Source organism: Somniosus microcephalus, chromosome 17 (assembly GCF_052327205.1).
Source record: "Somniosus microcephalus isolate GS21.2 chromosome 17, FLI_Smic_1.0, whole genome shotgun sequence".
NCBI lineage: Eukaryota > Metazoa > Chordata > Chondrichthyes > Squaliformes > Somniosidae > Somniosus > Somniosus microcephalus.
Window position 1 is genome coordinate 14,371,705 of NC_141003.1, and position 24,169 is coordinate 14,395,873.

General features: G+C 45.9%; 1 protein-coding gene across 3 annotated transcripts in view; it reads right to left on the minus strand.

Moving 5' to 3' along the window:
- ints13 (integrator complex subunit 13) overlaps positions 1–24,169 on the minus strand; it is a 73,767-nt gene that overhangs the window by 29,499 nt on the left and 20,099 nt on the right. For 2 of the 3 annotated variants that reach the window (XM_086009955.1, XM_086009953.1), the window contains exons 7-11: positions 23,167–23,295; positions 22,995–23,018; positions 20,102–20,186; positions 18,002–18,028; positions 14,451–14,540 (exon numbers count right to left, since the gene is read on the minus strand). In XM_086009955.1, the coding sequence (XP_085866081.1) occupies positions 14,451–14,540; positions 18,002–18,028; positions 20,102–20,186; positions 22,995–23,018; positions 23,167–23,295 (355 nt within the window). The remainder of the gene's footprint in view (positions 1–14,450; positions 14,541–18,001; positions 18,029–20,101; positions 20,187–22,994; positions 23,019–23,166; positions 23,296–24,169) is intronic. The other variant, XM_086009954.1, reaches the window with a different exon arrangement.

Genomic DNA, 24,169 nt, shown 5'->3' on the forward strand with positions numbered 1-24,169 from the left:
CACGCCAAGTTAGCGAGGCGGGCCGTCGGTCTGAAGGGCTTGGAGGGGTCGAGATGTCCGGTGTTCAGGTGAGTGATGGGTGCATGAGTACAAAGGTAAGTGTGTTTGGTGTGTGTAAAGTGTTTAAAGGAGTTTTACATACCTTTACTTACCTTTCTTCCTTCAGGTCTCGGGAGTCCCTCATCTCACCAGCACAGAAAGCAGAATGGCCGTGATCTGTCAAAAATTGCAGCATTCAGCTTTCTGCTCCGGGGAGATCTCTAAATCATCCTGAGAGGAAGGAATTAACCTGGAGTACAGATTGTCAGTGTTTGACAGCTTCAAACAGCTGTCAAACGCTGATATTTCATCTGAGGATGAAAAGGCCCTGAGAATCATCAAAGACGCGAGCCACCCCAGCCACAACCTCTTCGCCCTGCTCCCGTCCGGTAAGAGATACCGAAGCATATGGTCTCGTACCAGCAGGTTTCGAAACAGCTTCTACCCCCAGGCCATAAGACTCATGAACGAATAATTTATTATTATTTATTACTGTTGTTTTATTTATTATTACTGTATTTCTATTAGTATTTTATCATTGTTATGCCATATTTATTCCAATGTTGGGAGGACTCGTAAAAATCAACATTTCATATATGCAGCAACGTGTGTACTGCACAATGACAAAATTGAATTGAATTGTCAAAAGGTCTTGACAGGTGAAATATTAATCTGTGACGTCACCTGTTGCCAGGTGGCCCTTAATTGGCGGGCTCAACTAAGTCAATCAAGTCTAAATCGCGTGGGTTGGCTAGAACTCGATGGAGGCGGGACTACAACCCCGAAAGTTGTAGTCCCGCCTCCTACCCGACTTCTCAATGAAAATCCAGCCCATAGAGTTAAACAGCACAGAAAGAGGCCCTTCAGCCCATCGTGTCCGTGCCGGCCATCAAGCCCTGTCTATTCTAATCCCATTTTCCAGCACTTGGTCCGTAGCCTTGTATGCTATGGCGTTTCAAGTGCTCATCTAAATGCTTCTTGAATGTTGTGAGGGTTCCTGCCTCTACCACCCTTTCAGGCAGTGAGTTCCAGATTCCAACCACCCTCTGGGTGAAAAAGTTTTCCCTCAATTCCCCTCTAAACCTCCTGCCCCTTACCTTGAAACTATGCCCCCTGGTTATTGACCCCTCTACTAAGGGGAAAAGTTCCTTTCTATCTACCCTATCTATGTCCCTCATAATTTTGTACACCTCAATCAGGTCCCCCCTCAGGCTTCTCTGCTCCAAGGAAAACAACCCCAGCCTGTCCAGTCTCTCTTCATAGCTGAAGCGTTCCAGCCCAGGTAACATCCTGGTGAATCTCCTCTGCACCCCTCCAATGCAATCACATCCTTCCTATAGTGTGGCGACCAGAACTGCACACAGTATTCCAGCTGTGGCCTAACTAGCGTTTTGTACAGCTCCATCATAACCTCCCTGCTCTTATATTCTATGCCTCGGCTAATGAAAGCAAGTATCCCATATGCCTTTTTAACCACCTTATCTACCTGTCCTGCTGCCTTCAGGGATCTATGTACATGCACACCAAGGTCCCTCTGATCCTCTGTCCTTCCTAGGGTCCTACCATTCATTGTGTATTCCCTTGCCTTGTATTCCCTTGGTGTGGAGATGCTCCGGAGTTGGACTGGGGTGGACAAATGTAAGAAGTCACACAACACCAGGTTATAGTCCAACAGCTTTATTTGAAACCACAAGCTTTCGGAGCGCTGCTCCTTCGTCAGGTGAAGTGGAGAAATGCACAAAAACACAGCTTATATAGTCAGAGAATCATGTCAGATGTTTACAGGTAACCTTTCCAACTGCCATTTATCACACCTCGGCAGAGAGATAATCACAGCAATCAAAGGTATGAATGGTGTCCAAACAGGTCAGTCAGGGAAACATTACATCAAAGAACAATGAGGTGGGGTCACAAGGGGTCAAATATTGCAGATGCTGGGGTCTATGAAAAACAAAAAAAGACAAAAAACATTTTTTTTTGCTGGAAATCACAGCAGGTCCGGCCGCATCTGTGTAGAGAGAACAAGCCAATGTCGACTCGAGTCTGGATGACCCTGCGTCAGGTGGGGTTACATGTAGCGTGACATGAACCCAAGATCTCGGTTGAGGCCATCCTCATGGGTGCGGAACTTGGCTATCAGTTTCTGCTCGATGATTTTGCGTTGTCGTGTGTCTCGAAGGCCGCCTTGGAGAATGCTTACCTGAAGATCGGAGGCTGAATGTCCTTGACTGCTGAAGTGTTCCCCGACTGGGAGGGAACACTCCTGCCTGGTGATTGTTGCGTGGTGTCCGCTCATCCGTTGTCGCAGTGTCTGCATGGTCTCGCCGATGTACCATGCTTCGGGGCATCCTTTCCTGCAACGTATGAGGTAGACAACGTTGGCCGAGTCACATGAGTATGTACCATGTACCTGGTGGGTGGTGTCCTCACGTGTGATGATGGTATCTGTGTTGATGATCTGGCAGGTCTTGCAGAGGTTGCTGTGGCAGGGTTGTGTGGTGTCGTGGTCGCTGTTCTCCTGAAAGCTGGGTAATTTGCTGCGAACGATGGTCTGTTTGAGGTTAGGCGGCTGTTTGAAAGCGAGTAGTGGAGGCGTGGGGATGGCCTTAGCGAGGTGTTCGTCGTCATCGATGACATGTTGAAGGCTGCGAAGAACATGGCATAGTTTCTCCGCTCCGGGGAAGTACTGGACGACGAAGGGTACTCTGTTGGTTGTGTCCCGTGTTTGTCTTCTGAGGAGGTCTATGCGATTTTTCGCTGTGGCCCGTCGGAACTGTCGATCGACGAGTCGAGCGTCGTATCCCGTTCTTACAAGGGCGTCTTTCAGTGTCTGTAGGTGTCCATCGCGTTCCTCCTCGTCTGAGCAGATCCTGCGTATTCGCAGGGCTTGTCCATAGGGGATGGCTTCTTTAATGTGGTTAGGGTGGAAGCTGGAGAAGTGAAGCATCGTGAGGTTGTCCGTGGGCTTGCGGTAGAGTGAAGTGCTGAGGTGTCCGTCTTTGATGGAGATTCGTGTGTCCAGGAATGAGACCGATTCTGAGGAGTAGTCCATGGTGAGTTTGATGGTGGGATGGAACTTGTTGATGTTATTGTGTAGTCTTTTCAGTGATTCTTCGTCGTGGGTCCATAGGAAGAAAATGTCGTCGATGTATCTGGTGTATAGCGTTGGTTGGAGATCCTGTGCAGCGAAGAAGTCTTGCTCGAACTTGTGCATGAAGATGTTTGCGTATTGGGGTGCGAATTTGGTCCCCATGGCTGTTCCGTGTGTTTGGGTAAAGAACTGGTTGTCGAAGGTGAAGACATTGTGGTCAAGGATGAAGCGGATGAGTTGTAGGATGGCGTCTGGAGATTGGCTGTTGTTGGTGTCGAGTACTGAGGCTGTCGCAGCGATGCCGTCATCGTGGGGGATACTGGTGTAGAGTGCCGAGACGTCCATCGTGGCGAGGAGTGTTCCTGGTTCAACTGGTCCGTGGGTGCTGAGTTTCTGTAAGAAGTCTGTAGTGTCGCGACAGAAGCTGATAGCGTCACACGACAACGCAAAATCGTCGAGCAGAAACTGATAGCCAAGTTCCGCACCCATGAGGACGGCCTCAACCGAGATCTTGGGTTCATGTCACGCTACATGTAACCCCACCTGACGCAGGGTCATCCAGACTCGAGTCGACATTGGCTTGTTCTCTCTACACAGATGCGGCCGGACCTGCTGTGATTTCCAGCAAAAAAAATGTTTTTTGTCTGTTTTTTTGTTTTTCATAGACCCCAGCATCTGCAATATTTGACCCCTTGTGACCCCACCTCATTGTTCTTTGATGTAATGTTTCCCTGACTGACCTGTTTGGACACCATTCACACCTTTGATTGCTGTGATTATTCTCTCTGCCGAGGTGTGATAAATGGCAGTTGGAAAGGTTACCTGTAAACATCTGACATGATTCTGACTATATTTCTCCACTTCACCTGACGAAGGAGCAGCGCTCCGAAAGCTTGTGATTTCAAATAAAGCTGTTGGACTATAACCTGGTGTTGTGTGACTTCTTGTATTCCCTTGCCTTGTTAGTCCTCCCAAAATGCATTACCTCACACTTTTCAGGGTTAAATTCCATTTGCCACTGTTCTGCCCATCTATCCAACTTGTCTATATTGTCCTGTAGCCTGAGGCTTCCCTCCGCGCTATTTACCACTCCACCAATTTTCGTGTCATCTGCGAACTTACTGATATCTTACTCATATCTAAATCATTAAATGTACACAACAAACAGCAAAGGACCCAGCTCCGATCCCTGCGGTACACCACTGGACACAGGCTTCCAGTCACAAAAACAACCTTCGACCATCACCCTCTGCCTCCTGCCACTAAGCCAATTTTGGATCCAATGTGCCAAATTGCCCTGGATCCCATGGGCTCTTACCTTCTTGACCAGTCTCCCATGCAGGACTTTGTCAAAAGCCTTACTGAAGTCCATGTAGACTACATCAACTGCACTACCCTCATCCACACACCTAGTCATCCCCTCGAAAAATTCAATCAAATTGGTCAGACATGATCTCCCCGACAAAGCCATGCTGACTATCCTTGATTAATCCTTGCCTCTCCAAGTGGAGACTAATTCTGTCCCTCAGAATTTTTTCCAATAATTTCCCTACCACTGATGTTAGGCTCACTGGCCTGTAATTCCCTGGTTTATCCCTACAACCCTTCTTGAATAATAGTACTACGTTAGCTGTCTTCCAGTCCTCTGGCACCTCCCCTGCGGCCAGAGAGGTTCTGAAAATTTGTGTCAGAGCCCCTGCAATCTCCTCCCTTGCCTCACACAGCAGCCTGGGATACATCTCTTCTGGGCCTGTGGATTTATCCACTTTTAAGCCTGCTAAAACTGCTAGTACCTCCTCCCTCTCAATGCTAATTTGTTCAAGTATATCACAATCCCCCTGCCTGATTTCTATGCCTACATCGTCCTTCTCTTAAATAGTCATTTAAAACCTCACCTACATCTTCCGGCTCTACACACAGATCGCCACTTTGGTCCCTAATGGGCCCTACTCTTTCCCTGGTTATCCTCTTGCCCTTAATATACTTATAAAACACCTTAGGATTTTCCTTTATTTTGCCTGCCAGTGTTTGTTCATGCCCCTCTTCGCTCTCCTAATTTATTTTTTAAGTACCCCCCTGCACTTTCTATACTCCTCTAGGGCTTCCACTGTTTTTAGTCCTTTGTATCTGCCAAAAGCCTCCCTTTTTTTCCTAATCCATTCTTGTATATCCCTTGACATCCAGGGTTCCTTGGGCTTGTTGGTCCCACCCTTGACCTTTACGGGAACATGTTGGCGTTGTACTCTCACTATTTCCTTTCTGAAAGACTCCCACTGCTCTGATGTGGATTTTCCTAAAAGTAGCTGATCCCAGTCCACTTTGGCCAGATCCTGCCTTATCATATTAAAATCAGCCTTCCCCCAATTTAGAACCTTTATTTCCAGTCCATCTTTGTCCTTTTCCATGACCACCTTAAATCTCACCGAATTATGGTCACTGTCACCAAAATGCTCTCCTACTGACACTTCTACCACCGGGGTTTGGGAAACTCGTCAGTGAAACTGAATCGAGATTGAGCGGCACTTCATGGGGATGGTTAAAGTTCAGGAGTCCCGATATAAATAAAGGTTCAGTGCTCACAGCCGCTTTCTCAGTTCCCTCTGGCAAATGGTTTGGTGAGGTTACTTTAGTTGTGAGAGATTTACTTTGCTCAGTTTGGAGATTCTCAGAGAACACCACGATGGGCGGTGCCAGGGCTGCTATTGATTGGACTTCAGATGAGGAAGACAATCAGCAGTCACAGCAGCAAGGGCTGTGGGGGGAGCTGCAGGGGGACAACAGAAAGGGGAGCGACAGAGGGGCCGAGGTCGCAGGAGGCACTACCCACTTAACAGGATCTACAGAGGCTCAGCTTCTTTGACCTCTTGGAAGAGCAGTGCTTCCGAAGGCTGAGATTGTCACGTCAGGTGGTGGCAGACATCTGCAGCCTCCTAGAAGACAACCCGCTCCCTGCTGGTCCTGGTGGCCACGCATTGCCAGTTGCTGTGAAAGTCTCCACCGCCCTCAATTTTGTCACCTCGGGTTCCTTACAGGGCACTACAGGAGATAGATATAGGGTCTCGCAGCCAGCTGCACATAAATGCACAAGGCAGGTGACTGGTGGATTGTTTGCCAGGGCCGGCAATTCTGTAAATTTCCTGTGATGACAACAGCCAGAACGCGCGAGCACTCGGATTTGCTTCTCTGGTTGGCTTCCCACAGGTGCAGGGTGCCATGGTAACACACGTGGTATTCCGAGCACCACCGGATCAACCAAAGAGCATTCATCAACTGCAAGGGAAATCATTCCATCGATGTTCAGCTGTTGTGCAACCACAAGAAAAGGTTTATGCATGCCAGATTCCCTGGGAGCTGCCATGATGGTTTCATACTGCGGCAGTCCAACATCACCGACCTGTTCAAACCTGGAAATACCCTTAAGGGGTGACTGCCAGACGACAAAGGATACCCCCTTCAAACCTGGCTGATGACACCTCTGAGGAACCTCACCATTGAACACCAAGAGCGCTATAACCTGAGCCATATGACAACCGGTCACATTCTCCCCGTGTTTGCGTGGGTTTTCTCCGGGTGCTCCGGTTTCCTCCCACAGTCCAAAGATGTGCGGGTTAGGTTGATTGGCTATGATAAATTGACCCTTAGTGTTAGGGGGATTAAATACGTGGGGTTACGGGGATAGGGTGGGATATGTGTTGGTGTAGGGATTACAGGGATCGGGTGGGATATGTGTCGGTGCAGGCTCGATGGGCCGAAATGGCCTCTATCTGCACTGTGGGGTTTCTGTGATTCTGTGATGAGCCATATGACAACCAGATGTTGTAGTCCCCAGCAGGAAAGGTGGCTCCTGGGCTGGCAGCCCCTTCCTGAACTGCTCTTCTCTTCAACTGTATCCATGGTCATCCATTGCCATCTTTTGCCCTTTCTTCCCCCAATCTCCTTTCTTCCATTGCTTGAGATACCCTGCCTCTGATAGTGAAGGCATTTCAGCACAAACTGCAAGTTTAAAGCTCCCCCTGCAGAGTCCACTGCCCATCCCCCGGTGTGTCTTTGTTCTCACTGAGCTCCTTCAACTGCTGGAACTCTGGGAAACTTGCCCTCTATCACTGGATTCCTCGCGGACAGGACCTCGTTGACTGCACGGTTTGACACAGCGGCTGTGGTGCTGCTCTGCTTTTCAGTCACTTCAAGTCTTAAGCTGCGGAATTCTTTTGTCAAATTGGTTTCCGATCTTCTCCGGACATCTAGACTACGTTTCTGCTTTGAACTACACTGGATTACACTACGTTTCTGTACTGGATTACACTGCAAGACTTAACTGCTGTGTCTCTATCTCTGCTGCAAAATGATTTTTACCTTTAAACTTCCGGCTGGGTCTCTGCTGAACTGGTTCTACTGTTTTTTCAGCTCTGCTGGCTTGTAGCTAGCAGCTGCTGCTCACTTGCTGTCCAGTGACTCGTTCTACCGGTTTTCAGCTTTGCTGGTCGCTGGCTTGTGGTTTTACTTTCTCTCCGCTGCTTTGATCTACGGTGGCCTCCAACTTGCGCCAATTTAGCCATCTTTCTGCACCGCTACCGACTCTCATTCCTACAGCAACAACCTCCATCCTCGAACTCTCTACCCTTCAAATAGCTTCTGGACTTCACTCACCTGCTCTGGACAGCAGTTCATCGATGCTCCGTACCGGCCCCATCCTGCTTACGTTGGCTTGTCCTTCCATGGGATCTCTGACTCGGGCCCTGGTCTCCCTACTATTGTCCCCAACCTAGTCCCTGCTACCAGGAAATATGCATTCCATTTAACCAGGCCTATGTAAGCTGAGCTTTTCCCGTGTCCATTCGCGTGCGCACTTTGGCTGCCGCTCCGGACCCAAGCCATTCCACTTTCCCCCCCTATTTTCCTTTTATCTCTATCCCTCCCTGAATGCTCTCTCCTGTCGTCATGCCTCCTTTCATCTCTCCTCTCTCAGATACACTGCCCTCCCAAATCCCTACCCCAATCCTTCATTACTCTTCGACCTTCCTATTCTCCTGCCGCCGTCCCAGGCTTGACTCGCTCTTAGATAAGTTCACAGCTTCCCTCTGTGCCTCTCTTGGCATCCTACGAAGGGCCTATTGAGGCACTCGTCGCTGCCGCCTTATGAGCAGCAACCCCAGCTGTCCCATCCTACTCTCTCGCCGACCTTCCCACCCAGCGCGCCCACTGGGGGCAAATCTTGCCAATCTCCTCCCCATCCAACTCATCCCCCCCAGCGTTGACCTTGTGGATGCTGGCAGTGGGGCAGCCACCACTGACCCTCTCCGCATCTCCCTCCAAAATGTCCGTTCACTTGTGAACAAGGCCCTTGCCATCCATGAGCTTATCGTGAATGATTGCATCGACATCATGGCTCTGACGGAAACTTGGCTGAGGAGTGATGACACCTTACCCTTAAATGAAGCCTCCCCGCCTGGCTATACCTTCCACTACTTGCCCCGCTCAGACCGCCGTGGTGGCGGTGTGACTCTCATCACCAAATCACACCTTGGTCTGTCCCCCTACTCCTCCGGCAGTTTCTCCTCCTTTGAGCATCTCACCTTATTCCACCCCTCTCACCTCTCATTTAAAATTCTCGTTCTCTACCGCCCGCCCAAGTACCATAAAAATGTTATTACTGAGATATCTTCACCGTTCTCCTCCCTCAGTCTCTGCACCGAACGACTTCTCATCCTTGGTGATTTCAACCTCCATCTCAATTCATCATGCTCTCTCTCCTCTGAGTTCACTAGCCTCCTATCCTCCCTTAATCTCTCCCTCCATGTAAACTCCCCAACCCATATTCACGGCCACCCCCTCGACCTTGCCATCTCTCGTGGCCTCGCTGCTCCCATCATGTCAATTGCAGATAAGGCCATCTCTGACCACTTCCTCGTATCGCTCTCCACCCACAACCCCCTTCCACCCCCTCCCCCCACCACCAACCCTACTACCTTCTGTGTCCGCCCCTGGAAAAAACTTTCTTCCAACTGCATTTATGAAATCCCAACTGTCCAGCCTCTGGCCCTCCATTCACCATGACATTTCTGCAGCTACTGATCTGCTCAACCACACCCTCACCACCACCTTTGATGCCCTAGTCCCTACTAAAACAATCACTCTCTCTCACCCTGGCCGTTCCCCCTGGTACAGCCCTCATCTTCGCTCCCTTAAGTCCAAGGGACGCAGACTCGAACGGATGTGGCGGACAACTGGTTTGGCCATTCACCGCCAGAGCTGGCTGGACCACATAAAGCATTATCGGGCCCTGCTCTCGTCTGCCAAAATTGCTCACTATTCCAGAATCATTCTGGAATGCAAAGATAAGCCCCGGCTTCTATTCTCTACTGCTAACCGTCTTCTTAAACCCCTCTCCTCTGCCTCCTCCACCCTCACTTCCGGTAACAGGTGTGAGGTGCTCATGGACTTCTTTGTCTCCAAGATTGAGACCATCCGTTCAGCTGCCTCTGTCACTTCCCTTCTTTCCCCCAGCCCACCGGGCCAAACTTCCTCTAAGGTTCCTCCCAGCCCTAGCCCTGAACTCACATCTTTCTTCAGTTTCTCTCCGATCTCCCCTCCTGACCTCTCCGTGCTCATCTTGTCCCCCGAGACCCTATTCCCACCAAACTACTGGCCACCAAACTTCCTTTTCTGGCTCCCATTTTAGCTGATATTGTTAACAGTTCTCTCTCCTGAGGTAGTCCCCCCTCCCTCAAATCTGCCGTCACCACCCCCTCCTTAAAAAACAACCCTTGATCCCTCCATCCTCGCAAACTACCGCCCCATCTCCAACCTCCCTTTCCTCTCCAAAGTCCTTAAACATGTTGTCGCCTCCCAAATCCGTGTCCATCTTTCCCGCAATTCCATGTTTGAATCCCTCCAATTAGGTTTCTGCCCTTGCCACAGTACCGAAATGGCTCTCAAAGTCACAAATGACATCCTTTGTGGCTGTGACAAAGGTAAACTATCCCTCCTCGTCCATGACTTGTCTGCAGCCTTTGACACGGTTGACCACTACATCCTTCTCCAACGCCTCTCCACCGTTGTCCAGCTGGGTGGGACTGCACACGCCTGGTTCCATTCTTATCTATCTAATCATAGCCAGAGGATCACCTGCAACGACTTCTCTTCCCGCTCCCGCATCGTTACCTCTGGTGTCCCCCAAGGATCTATCCTGGGCCCCCTCCTATTTCCCATCTACATGTTGCCCCTTGGCGACATCATCCGAAAACACAGCGTCAGTTTCCACATGTACGCTGACGACACCCAGCTCTACCTCACTACCTCTTCTCTCGACCCCTCCGCGGTCTCTAAATTGTCAGACTGCTTGTCCAACATACAGTTCTGGATGAGCAGAAATTTTCTCCAATTAAATATTCTGATCCCTGCTGACTTCTGTGATGCTCGCAGTCGACACTCTCTGGGTGTTGGAGCCCGCAAGGGCCTGTCCAAGGGCAGACTCGGCCATCGGGAGAGGAGGCAGCATGTCAGATACTGACTGGGGGGGGAGGGGGGGCGGGGTGCAACAGGCAAGACGTGGAAACACTTTGGCTGGAGTTCCCACTTCCATGTCCCCATTTGCCATCATCCCTAGCATGAGTCAGCGGCACATCAATAGTACCTCTGTGCGGAAGATTTGAATCATAGAATGGTTACAGCACAGGAGGAGGCCATTCGGCCTGTTGAGCCCATGCTGGCTCTCTGCAAGAGCACTTCAGCTAATCCCACACCCTTTCCCCGTAGCCCTGCAAATTTTTTCCTTCAGGTATTTATCTAATTCCCCTTTGAAAGCTACGATTGAATCTGTCTCCACCACCCTTTCAGGCAGTGCATTCCAGATCCTAACCACTCGCTGCGTAAGAAAGTTTTCCTCATAACGCCTTTGGTTCTTTTGCCAATCATCTTGAATCTGTGTCCTCTGGTTCTCGACCCTTCTGCCACTGGGAACAGTTTCTCTCTATCTACTCTGTCTAGACCCCTCCTGATTTTGAACACCTCTATCAAATCTCCTCTCAACCTTCTCTGCTCCAAGAAGAACAACCCCAGCTTCTCCAGTCTGTCCATGTAACTAAAGTCCCTCATTCCTGGAATCATTCTCGTAAATCTTTTCTGCGCCCTCTCTAAGGCCTTCACATCCTTCCTAAAGTGCGGTGCCCAGAATTGGACACAATACTCCAGTTGAGGCCGAACCAGTGTTTTATAAAGATTCATCATAATTTCCTTGCTTTTGTACTCTGTACCTCTATTTATGAAGCCCAGGATCCCGTATGCTTTTTTAATTGCTTTCTCAACCTGCCCTGCCACCTTCAACAATTTGTACACATATACCCCCAGGTATCTCTGTTTATGCACCCCCTTTAGGATTGTACCCTTTAGTTTATATTGCCGCTCCTCATTCCTCCTACCAAAATGTATCACTTTGCACTTTTCTGCGTTAAATTTCATCTGCCATGTGTCTGCCCATTTCACCAGCCTGTCTATGTCTTCTTGAAGTCTATCACTATCCTCCTCACTGTTCATTATACCTCCAAGTTTTGTGTCATCTGCAAATTTTGAAATTGTACCCTGTACTCCCAAGTCCAAGTCATTAATATACATCAAGAAAAGCAGTGGTCCTAGTACTGACCCCTGGGGAACACCACTGTATAACTTCCTCCAGTCTGAAAAACAACCATTCACCACTACTCTCTGTTTCCTGTCACTTAGCCAATTTCGTATCCATGCTGCCACTGTCTCTTTTATTCCATGGGCTTCAACTTTTCTGGTAAGCCTATTATATGGCACTTTATCAAACGCCTTTTGGAAGTCCATATACACCACGTCAACCGCAATGTCCTCATCAACCAACTCGGTTACCTCATCAAAAAACTTGATCAAGTTAGTTAAACACGATCTGCCTTTAACAAATCCGTGCTGGCTTTTCTTAATTAATCCACACTTGTCCAAGTGACTGTTAATTTTGTCCCTGATTATCATTTCCAAAAGCTTCCCCACTACCGAGGTTAAACTGACTGGTCTGTAGTTGCTGGGTTTATCCTTAAATCCCTTTTTGAACAAGGGGGTAACATTTGCAATTCTCCAGTCCTCTGGCACCACCCCCTTATCTAAGGAGGATTGGAAGATTATGGCGAGTACCTCCGCGATTTCCCTCAGCGTCCTAGAATGCATCCCATCCAGGCCTGGTGACTTATCTACTTTAAGTACAGCCAGCCTTTCTAGTACCTCCTCTTTATCAATTTTTATTCCATCCAGTATCTCAACTACCTCCTCTTTCACTATGAATTTGGCAGCATCTTCCTCCTTGGTGAAGACAGATGCAAAGTACCTCAGCCATGCCCTCTGCCTCCATGCGTAGGTCTCCTTTTTGGTCCCACCCCTCCTCTTTCTACCCATTTACTATTTATATGCCTATAGAAGACTTTTGAATTCCCTTTTATGTTAACTGCCAATCTATTCTCATACTCTCTCTTTGCCCCTCTTATTTTCTTTTTCACTTTCCCTCTGAACTTTCTATATTCAGCCTGATTCTCACCTGTATTCTCAACCTGACATCTATCATACGCGCCCTTTTCCTGCTTCATCTTACTCCCAATCTCTCTCGCCATCCAGGGAGCTTTGGTTTTAGTTGCCCTACATTTGCCCTTTGTGGGAACATACCTCGACTGTACCCGAACCATTTCCTCTTTAAAGGCAGCCCATTGTTCGATTACAGTTTGGGATTACAGGAAGGATATACTTGCCATAGAGGGAGTGCAACGAAGGTTCACCAGGCTGGTTCCTGGGATGGGGGGATTGTCCTATGAGGAGAGATTGAGTAGACTAGGCCTATATTCTCTAGAGTTTAGAAGAATGAGAGGTGATCTCATTGAAACATACAAAATTCTTAGTGCTTGACAGGGTAGATGCAGGGAGGATGTTTCCCCAGGCTGGGGAGTCTAGAACCAGGGGTCACAGTCTCAGAATAAGGGGTCGGCCATTTAGGACTGAGATGAGGAGAAATTTCTTCACTCGAGAGGGTGGTGAATCTTTGGAATTCTCTACCCCAGAGGGCTGTGGAGGCTCAGTCGTTGAGTATATTCAAGACAGAGAGCGATAGATTTTTGAATATTAAAGGAATCAAGGGATATGGGGATAGCACGGGAAAGCGGAGATGAGGTAGAAGATCAGCTCATTGAATGGCGGAGCAGGCTCGAAGGGCCGAATGGCCTACTCTTGCTCCTATTTCTTATGTTCTTATGTTTGTGCACCTTGTTTCTCCTTTCCAATGCTACATCCTGGTGCCCATCCCCCTGCCAAATTAGTTTAAGCCCTCCCCAGCAGCATGAGCAAACTCCTTCGCGAGTACACTGGTCCCAGCTCTGTTGAGATGCAATCCGTCCGGACTGTACAGGTCCCACCTCCCCCAGAACTGGTCCCAATGTCCCAGGAATCTGAAGCCCTCCCTCCTGCACCATCTCTCCAGCCACGCATTCATCTGCTCTATCCTCCTATTTCTATACTCACTAGCTCATGGCACAGGGAGTAATCTAGAGATTACTACCTTTGAGGTCCTGCTTCTTAATCTCTTTCCCAGCTGCCTAAAATCTGCCTGCAGGACCTCATCCCCTTTTCTAACGATGTCGTTGGTACTGATATGGACCACAACCTCTGGCTGTTCACCCTCACCCCTCAGAATGTTCAGCAGCCGCTCAGTGACATCTTTGACCCTGGCACCAGGGAGGCAACATACCATCCTGGAAAAATTTGCACCACTTTCCCGTGTTCACCATTCTCGCCTTGAGCGTGCCAACTCGTATTTGCAATTGCTTGGTGATGAATGCTCCCAGGTCCTCCAAATTCCAACTTTGTACTGGCCTTTTAAACAGTCACGGTGAAATCACATCATACAGGTGTGCATCACGCCCGCTCAGACTTATTGGAGACGCGAAACACAAAAGTAAAATGATGAGGCATCCCTGCTGAAATCGGACATTCCCACGCGCCACACAAGCCTCTGCGTCTCGCACCCATTATCCCCACTCCCCTCAACTCAGGTCCCACCTGTGTGTTAATATCGACCCATAAATGTCTAGAAGACTCAGACAAAATTGCAGACTTTGTTGTGCAATAATTATACCACTTAGGGAACAGTTTTATTCTAATTTGATAAATTGACCAAAATATCCCAAAATGAAACCTATGGTTTAGCAGACTAAAAAACTGGATTTAAGTGGCAACAGCTGAGAGTTTTTAAAAAAAAATAATTCACTGGATGAAATGTATAGCAGCATCAATTTCACCGGCTAGTTTAATCTTACTTCATACTTACCAACATTATTGGTTCGTGGGGTACACCACTTTAATGTCACAGTGTCTTTGGCAGCACCCTCTCTATTGCCACTGCATAGATGTGGATCAACTGCAAGATAAAACCAAACAGAAGATAGCATTTTGCTTGAACAAGGAAAATTCAAAACATTTAAAGCAAACTAAAATTCAATCTCAATGTTCTAGAAGAGAGGAGGTATCAAAAAAATAGAAAAGTAGATCCTAAAAACTTAAACAATATAGTTCAACACTTACACAGATCAATTTCATTAGAATTCAATCCAAACTGACTTGGGTAACTTAACCACATAATTATTGCAGCCAAACTGGATTTCAGACATAGTTTAAATGAAGTGTTTTGGTACATAATAATCACAGCTTCAGCCAGGTGAACAGGGCATGTGTTCCACAGCTTTCTCTATGGCTTCCATCAACACTGCTCTGTGATTAGTGAACAGGAGGTGTGAATCAAGTGACCATGACCAGGTTTTGCCCGTCTGTTGACACATGGCACTCCATCTAGTGAACCAGGAGAGAGCTGATGAAACCCAGCCAAGTCATTGGGAGTGAGCAGGAGTGCTAACTATTCCTTCCTATTGAGAGTAAGCATTCAATGTTTTGCATTTCTGACACAATTTAACATAAATCTTAACCTGCAACTTCCAAATAAAATCCATGCAAGAATATAAAATACTTGACTTTAAAATCGATGGCCATTCTGGTGATGGTGGTTGCATTAAGTCATAGAATGTAACAGCACAGAAAGAGGCAATTCGGCCCTGTGCCGGCTCTCTGAAAGATTCCTCCACTTAAACCCATTCCCCTGCCCTTACCCCGTACTCTTAAGTTTTTCTTTTTCAAATATTTATCCACTTCCATTTTAAAAGCTATGATGAATTCTGTTTCTGGTAGAGTATTCAATGTCCTAACAACCCGCTGTGTAAATAACCATCTCCTAACCTCTCCCTTTGTTCTTCTGATGGTGCCCTTGGTTTTATGCCTTCTAGTTACTGGCGCACCAACCAGTGGAAAGAGATTTTCTGATTTCTTTTATTATTGAGATGCCCGATAGTTTTGAATACCTCTATTAAATCTCTTCTCAACCTTCTCTGTTCTAATGAAAGGAGCTCCATTTTCTTTAGTCTCTCCTCATAACTAAAGGCTCTCATTTCTGGTATCATCTTAATGAAACTCTGCTGCACTCTCTCCATGGCCTAGACATCTGTTAAAGTAAGGTACCCAAAAGGTCAAAATTAAATAATTACATAGATTGTTCAAGGTTGATTTAATTATATATTTATTAACTATATAAATTGATTCATGTGCTGTACTATACACAGCTGCAGTAGAAATTTGCACCAACATTTTGATATATACATCACTGACTCACTAGTGTGGATAAATAACTTTCAGGGGCACTCCTGGTCAGTACTAAACTTGAGCCATACCATTCCATACCCTCCATCAATCACTTTGGAAGAAATTCTAAACCTGTTAAGTGAAACGCTAAGTTACACCACCAGTTACCTTTCTTTCCTTTGAAGTGGTCACCTACAAATATTAGAAGAAGTGATATTAAGATTTTTCTTCTAATAGGAAGAGGAATTCAAGCAACAGAAATCCAAACTTATGCTGCAACTGTTGCACTGCAGGCATTGGAAATCCAAACTCAATGTAGAAATGTGATAGGAATATTTACACACTAACTGGGGAGACTGAGCCATTTTCTGTTATGGAGGATTTCGGCATGTCTGAATCACATGTTTGTGTATTATTACAACCACGGAGACAAACGCTTGAAAGAACATGTGCTTTGTACAATATGTTAACATTCCTGCAGCACTTGAGTCTTCTGTTCAATAGATTCTTAAAATTTAACTACATGAGTGCACTTAAATATATTCAAATTAAATTCGAGCCCCATCATTTATCTTTCTCAAAATGGATAAAATGTGCTACTGTTTCACCATGGAAACCACCTTGCTGCTGTGACTAGTTATTAACTTCATATTCGCAACAGTTGAAGGGAAGGAAGGAGGAAAGAAAGAAAAAGTGCTTCACTGCAAGGTCCGACAAACAGCAATGAGATAAGTGACCAGGTGACTTGTTTTGGTGGTGTTGGTCAAGGGGTAAATGTTGGCCTCTGGGAGAACTCCCTTACTCTTCTTCATACAAGCCACGGGATCTTGTACATCCATTTGAACAGGCAGACAGGACCTCAATTTTAACAGCTCATCTGAAAGGCAGCAATTCTGACAATGCAGCACGTTCCAACGACCATCTGGCTCAGATGAGAGTGCTTCCACTGAATGGTGCGATGCCAATGTATCTGCAGATGATTACATTTCAACTGGAATTCATATTTTAACATGTTCAAAATTGTGTGCCATTACGGAAAAGGTATAATCAAGACAGTAGCCCAATCTGATTTAATCATCATTTAAAAATACAAGTAGCGAGCAACTTAAAATTTTAATCCACCAAAATCAAAACTCATTACAAAATTATGCCGATTTAAAATTAGCAAATTCTTCAAAATGATCAGCAACACTCGGGATTGGGGGGGGGGGGGGAGCGGAGTTGAGGTCGAAGATCAGCCATGATCTTATCAAACGGCGGAGCAGGCTCGAGGGGCCGACTCCTACTCCTAACTCTTATGTTCTTCTGTGCTGCTTAATTTAACTTTACTAAAACTGTGCACAAAACAAATACACAACTACCGAATGGAGGATCTTATCTCCCCCACCACTCCACTGATTTCTTAGTCCATCACACTGCCACTAAAAGGTGCCCAACGGGGGAAAAAAAAATTGGGAGACAACTCGGAAAAGCCTCATTATCATACCACTGCATTGAGCCTCCAATGGATAGCTGAATGGCTGCACTGGTGGAAGCCTGGAGACAGGTCTCTTGGTGGCAAGAGGTTTGTGACCCAGTGAGAAAATAAACACTCAGTTTAAAAAAAAAATAATATTTTGAACATCTTAATGATTGATGCTCTAAACTTAAATCACAAAGGTTTCACATTCAGAACAGCTGTCCTGCTAACTCTACACCAAGTCTCCTACAGTCGTAGGCCCCAGTTCAAATGTATTTAGATTTGAATTTAGATTTCTATGATGGGAAAAGTTTTGCTTAGAGGTCTGTTGGAGAACTAGACCGGGTGAGTTCAGTCGGATCCCCATCTCAACAGGTTGGCAAATTATTGGAGCCCATCACCGCACAAAGTTCACCTCCTGTTATCTGATCAAGAGTGGCTTTGACTGCAACCCACAGCCCAATTGCAAATATCATGCCTTCTGTCTAAAGGAGGAAGCATGGAAAGAAAGGGAAAACAGAACACATAAAAGCTGGAGCTTTTTCTATAAAAGGTCATGTGCAGCAGAATCAGAACGTCCTAACTTTTCAAACGTCATCTTATTCCAGGGGCCATATTTTCTTATCCCACCCTACAGCAGTTGCTAGGTGAGCTGGCTAACACAATATAGAAGTTAATATCTGTATAATTTTACCAACATCTATTAATTCAAATGATAATAAAATTTGGCATACATGTTATCGGTGTCATGTTCCTCCCTTCTGTGAAAAAAAAACAAAATATGTCAGTCACTACAAAAATAAATACCACAGATGTCACAATATATACTTCAGCATGCTAATATCCTTAAATACTTTATTTCTTGGGCTGGATATGGATTTCTTTTATTGGGTTCTCAAGAACTTTCATGTTTTATGAAGTTACTATACCTGCATTCACATATTCTATAAAGCCATTGTATAAAACATATTATATATATTACATAAAATATATATGTGACTTAAGAACTTGTAATTACATAGCACCAATCACAACCTCAGGATGTCCCAAGGCACTTTACTGCCAATGAGATACTTCTGAAGATTGGTCGCTGTTGTAAATGTAGGAAACACAGCAGCCAATTTGCACACAGCAAGCTCCCACAAACAGCAATGTGATAACGACCAGATTATCCGTTTTAGTGACGTCAGTTCAGGGATAAACATTGACCAGGACACTGGAAGAATTCCCCTGCTCTTTGAATAGTCCCATGGGATCTTTTAAGTCCAACCGAGAGGGCAGACGAGGCCCCGGTTTAACGTCTCTATAAACTTTAGCTCATCTAAAACTCTGCTGCCTGTATTGTAACTCGCACCAAGTCCAGTTCACGCATCACCCCTGTGCTCGCTGACCTACATTGGTTCACGATCCAACAACACCTCAAGTTTAAAATTCTCATCCTTGTGTTTAAATCCCTCCATGGTCTCGTCCCTCCCTATCTCTGTAACTTCCTATAGCCCTACAACCGTCCCTCCCTATCTCTGTAACTTCCTGTAGCCCTACAACCATCCCTCCCTATCTCTGTAACCTCCTGCAGCCCTACAACCATCCCTCCCTATCTCTGTAACCTCCTGTAGCCCTACAACCATCCCTCCCTATCTCTGTAACCTCCTGTAGCCCTACAACCATCCCTCCCTATCTCTGTAACCTCCTGTAGCCCTACAACCATCCCTCCCTATCTCTGTAACCTCCTGTAGCCCTACAACCATCCCTCCCTATCTCTGTAACCTCCTGTAGCCCTACAACCATCCCTCCCTATCTCTGTAACCTCCTGCAGCCCTACAACCATCCCTCCCTATCTCTGTAACCTCCTGTAGCCCTACAACCGTCCCTCCCTATCTCTGTAACCTCCTGTAGCCCTACAACCGTCCCTCCCTATCTCTGTAACTTCCTGTAGCCCTACAACCGTCCCTCCCTAGCTCTGTAACATCCTGTAGCCCTACAACCATCCCTCCCTATCTCTGTAACCTCCTGTAGCCCTACAACCGTCCCTCCCTATCTCTGTAACCTCCTGTAGCCCTACAACCGTCCCTCCCTATCTCTGTAACCTCGTGTAGCCCTACAACCGTCCCTCCCTATCTCTGTAACCTCCTGTAGCCCTACAACCGTCCCTCCCTATCTCTGTAACTTCCTGCAGCCCTACAACCGTCCCTCCCTATCTCTGTAACCTCCTGTAGCCCTACAACCATCCCTCCCTATCTCTGTAACCTCCTGCAGCCCTACAACCGTCCCTCCCTATCTCTGTAACCTCCTGTAGCCCTACAACCGTCCCTCCCTATCTCTGTAACTTCCTGTAGCCCTACAACCGTCCCTCCCTATCTCTGTAACCTCCTGTAGCCCTACAACCGTCCCTCCCCATCTCTGTAACCTCCTGTAGCCCTACAACCGTCCCTCCCTATCTCTGTAACCTCCTGTAGCCCTACAACCGTCCCTCCCTATCTCTGTAACCTCCTGTAGCCCTACAACCGTCCCTCCCTATCTCTAACTTCCTGTAACCCTACAACCCTCAGAGAACTCTACGTCTTCCAGCTCAGGCCTCTTGTGCATCCCCCACTTTGTTTGGATCAGCTCAAGTTTACAGAGGGTGCAAGGTGGGAGGCCGGTCAGGAGAGGGTTGGAATTCAGTCCCCAGTTAGCAAAGAAAAACTGGCTAAAAACTGCTTTTGGAACCAGAGGAATGAACACTTAAAGGGGAGGGTTAATCGGCTTTTTTGTTCCGAGCACTCGCCAATTTTATAGAAGCTGATGGCACTTGTGTCAAGTATTGACAAAGCAAAGTCTAAACTGTGACTTACCACTTCTGAGTAGTTCGGTATGAGCATCTTTTTGATGGAGGAGCTCCACATCATAATTTGCAGAAGTGTTTGCATGTTGTTCTTCCTTTAAATGAAAGAGTCAGAATGTAATCGCAATATGGATTGGTTTGTAGTCGATGAACAAACATTATATCTAAGCTGCCGTAAACCGGCAGGGGTTGCAATTCCTCTTTGACTTGCTTTTATCTTTTGCGTCCATTGATTGGGTCCAGTTTTAACTTTGTTAAAAGCATTACTTTTAAGATCAGAAGGAAAAAAAAGGTTTTAAAATCTGTTCTATGATCACCTGAAGACTTACCTATATTAGGATTGATGTCGGGGTCTAGTTTACTTGCAAAACACATTGCACCGTATGGCTCAACAGTTGCACCATATCAGCGCACACCACATTCAGCACCATCCTTCAACTCAATTATGCACTGGACAAGCCTGAACATCTTGTGTTAGCTCTGCACATGAATAGGTATAAATAATATGTTCCTCATTAGCAGCAAGACCACCAACATGGTAGTTTTATATGCAACTGCAAAATTTAGGCGGCTCACAGGGGATTTTCAAGAACAGTACTGGAGTAAAATTTCACTGTGTATGTTACTATAAATGCCTACATGATATCTGGTGTACGAGATGATGCAAGAGGTTTGGAAATTGCTAAAACACTTTGCAACTTTCAATCGAAGAGTTCGATAATTTTGCTGCAGAATCAGCTATCATTCCTCTGCTGAAAGATTTTGTCACGACTTTGAAAAGGTGGTATTATACGATGGATATCCACCCAACGTGTTATGTACATAGAAAGCCTAAAACAATTTAAGTTTTAATTTCCCCACCACAGATCAATGGGCCTGATCCGGTTTGTGTGCAAGTGATAACACAGCCATTAAGGTTTGAAACTAATTTCTAGTTTTTGTTTCTCGCAATATAGCTCTTGATCTCCATTACTGTGGTCCTATTTTTTTTGCAGGATTGACACAAGTATTGATGGAGGAGCCCATTTGGCCCATTTGTTCATTCTTCTACAGAAACCTATGAATCCCCAATTATAGCACCTCCAGAGTTTCTTCCTCCTCTACTTTATTCAGAAGGCCATTCCCAGTATTAATCATTAAGCTGAAGTGATTCCCGACACCAGTTCTGAACTTCCCTTTACCCACGGGTGGGTATCCATGTCTTTGTCCTGCACTGATTTAACTTTAATACTGCTCCCGATTCACTTTTGCTATTTGTAATTTATTTTTTCTGGGTGTCACTGGCAATGCTGGCATTTACTGCCCACCTCTCGTGGGCCACCTTCTTGAACCGCCACAGACCGTGCTGGTCGCAAGTTGATACAATTGAGTGACTAGTTAGTCCACTTCAGAGGGCAGTCAAGAGTTAGTTAACCACGTTGGTGTGGGACTGGAGTCACATATAGACCAGATCGGGTTAAGACGGCAGGTTTCCTTCCCTGAAGGACATTGATGTTGGGTTTTTACAACAATCCGACAGCTTCATCTTCGCTTTTTACTGATACCAGCTTTTAATGTCCAAGTTTTTAAAACGGAATTAAATCCTTAAACTGGCACGGTGGGCTGTGAACTCAAGTTCTCCGGATTATTAGTCTAGTACCAATACCGTAACCTCCACCTGACACCAAGGATCTGCCTCACAGCCTTACTCTGCACCGTACCTATAGACATAAACGATCAGTGATCAAAGCTGAACACAGTGCTCACGATGTGTCCTTCCAGCGCACTGCGCGGTTTCAGCATGACTGCTTCAGGCCCAAGACTCTGATGTGGCAGCACAGCTTGGCTTTGTTAGTATATTCAGTCACTGTAGAACAACAAAGCTAATTCTACCGTCCACCGTCATTCCCAGGTCCCCTTCACTTCTCTCCTAGTTAGTTCAGTACCATTCATTTAAGTAAGTGTGTCAATGGGCAATTCCCTGCACTTATCTCTACTGAAGTTCATCTGCCATATTTCTGCACACGCGCAAATTCTGCCCGGGTCCTTCCGCAGCTCCACAGCAGCCTCATCAGGTCATTTAGTATCATTTACAAACTTGACAAAACTGCATCGAGCCCCTGAATTCTGACAGTTTATGTAGATTAACGATATTCATCAAGATTTCGAATTTATTTTTAAATGCATTAATCTGCATTTTTCATGACCCTTCCTTTTGGTGATGGGCAGAGCATCAATTCCAGTTTCCCTTTACCACTCTTAAAACTACGTACAGTACAGTATTTTGATTAGATTAGTGTGCCACCTTGTGGCAACATTGCACCAGCTAGCTTGACAGCACATTCAACCAAATCTGGGAGTACTGGCACAACTTGATGCAGTAAAACCCTCGCCACATAAACAGTTGTACTAACACACTGACAATCTCATTGTACTCAGAATAGTACAGTCAAGAAACCCTGAACCTTATAAAAGCTAATCTGCACTGTTAAAAGACTACTTTGGAAAGAACAATGTATAAATATTTTACACTTATTTTAAAAACATTTCCGTAAAGCACTCTACCCCCCTCCCCGCCCCACAAATCAGTGTGCAGAAAGTGTTCAACAATAAACAAACTGCAGCAGGTACATTATCATCGCATGCCACACAAATACTATACAGGGTAGATACATAAAAACACATACAATGGAAAAAACAATACGGATGTAAGGGAGCAATTTTTGTGACAGTATCGTACAAAGGGTCATAAGGTAATGTTACTACAAGAGCAGACAGTTTGAGAGTGACTGCAAAATTGAAAAGGAAAACTATTAAAACAAAAAAAATTGATTATATTGCACACCGCCATGTGTCACATGCAATATAACCGACTGATCAGTTTTCATGATCTTATTTTCTATTTTAAATTCAAATTTACTAACCTGTTCACTGACACTGAATGTGGGCTAGCAAACAGAAATATGATGTGGAGAAAAAAATAATTTGAAAATTACTTTGAAAAATGTTAATTTTCACAAACTGAAAATAAGAAATAAAAAACAATTAGATGCTGCACTCTACTTCAACCAAAAAAACTCAAGGGATTAGACCCACCTTCATGGGGATGTTAGTAATAGTAGTGCAGGCAAGGTCGAAGTGCTGCTGGACAAGCGTGGTGAGTTTTGCAGGCAGTTGCCTTCCTGCGCGGACACTGTGCACTTCACTCGTTAGAACCAGAGAGATCTGTGGGAAACAATATGGACGCCGACCGACGACATGTTTTATTAGACACCAAAAAGTTAAATTAGGGCTGAATTAACATTGTTGCTACAACACACACATTTGGTATATACAGGAAACTTTGTGTTATCCGGAGGCTAAATGTCCAGCAAGCTCGAGCCACCGGCAAAAATCAGGAGCCGTTTTGTTAGGTTTTTTTTCTTCTCGTGGCTTTTTTTTTCAACAGTCAGGCTCTGCAAAGTCTCTCTGAAGCTGTTGCTAAGCGACAGAGACGCTTCCAAGGTACGGCCGACTGTTTAGAAGCTGTGGCTAAGCAACAGTGTTTGTTGCCAGATACGGAGCTGAGCTCCGTATGCTTCAACATTAGCGCTGGTGTGTCCGGCAGTTTTGAGGGAACGGCAACAGCTCGGTCCCGTCGGTGCCGGATAGCACAAAGTTTCCTGTACACCACTTTTTCATTTAAAGCGTGACCTAGGTAATTTGTCCTAAACGTCTCGTTAAAAAAAAAAAAATTTCAGGCTGGATGTTTAATTGGGACTACAGGAAACTTTTTTTTTATCTAGCACGGACGGGACCAACGTGGTGCCGGTTCTTCAAAAATTCCGGATAACCGAATGCTATAGTAAAAGATACGGAGCTGAAAGCTCCGTATAAAGCAACAAACCCAGCTTCAGAACAATGGCCACAAGTTGCAAGCGTCTCTGTAGCTTAGCAACAGCTGCAGCCACACCCTTGCACAGCAACAAATGGAGGAAGGCAAGTAATAAAAGTTACCTGAACCTACTCCTGAATTTTGCCGGTTAACCGAGATTTCCGGTTATTTAGGTGCCGGTAAATCGAAAGATTCCTGTAATTTTACAAAAACTTGCATTTATTT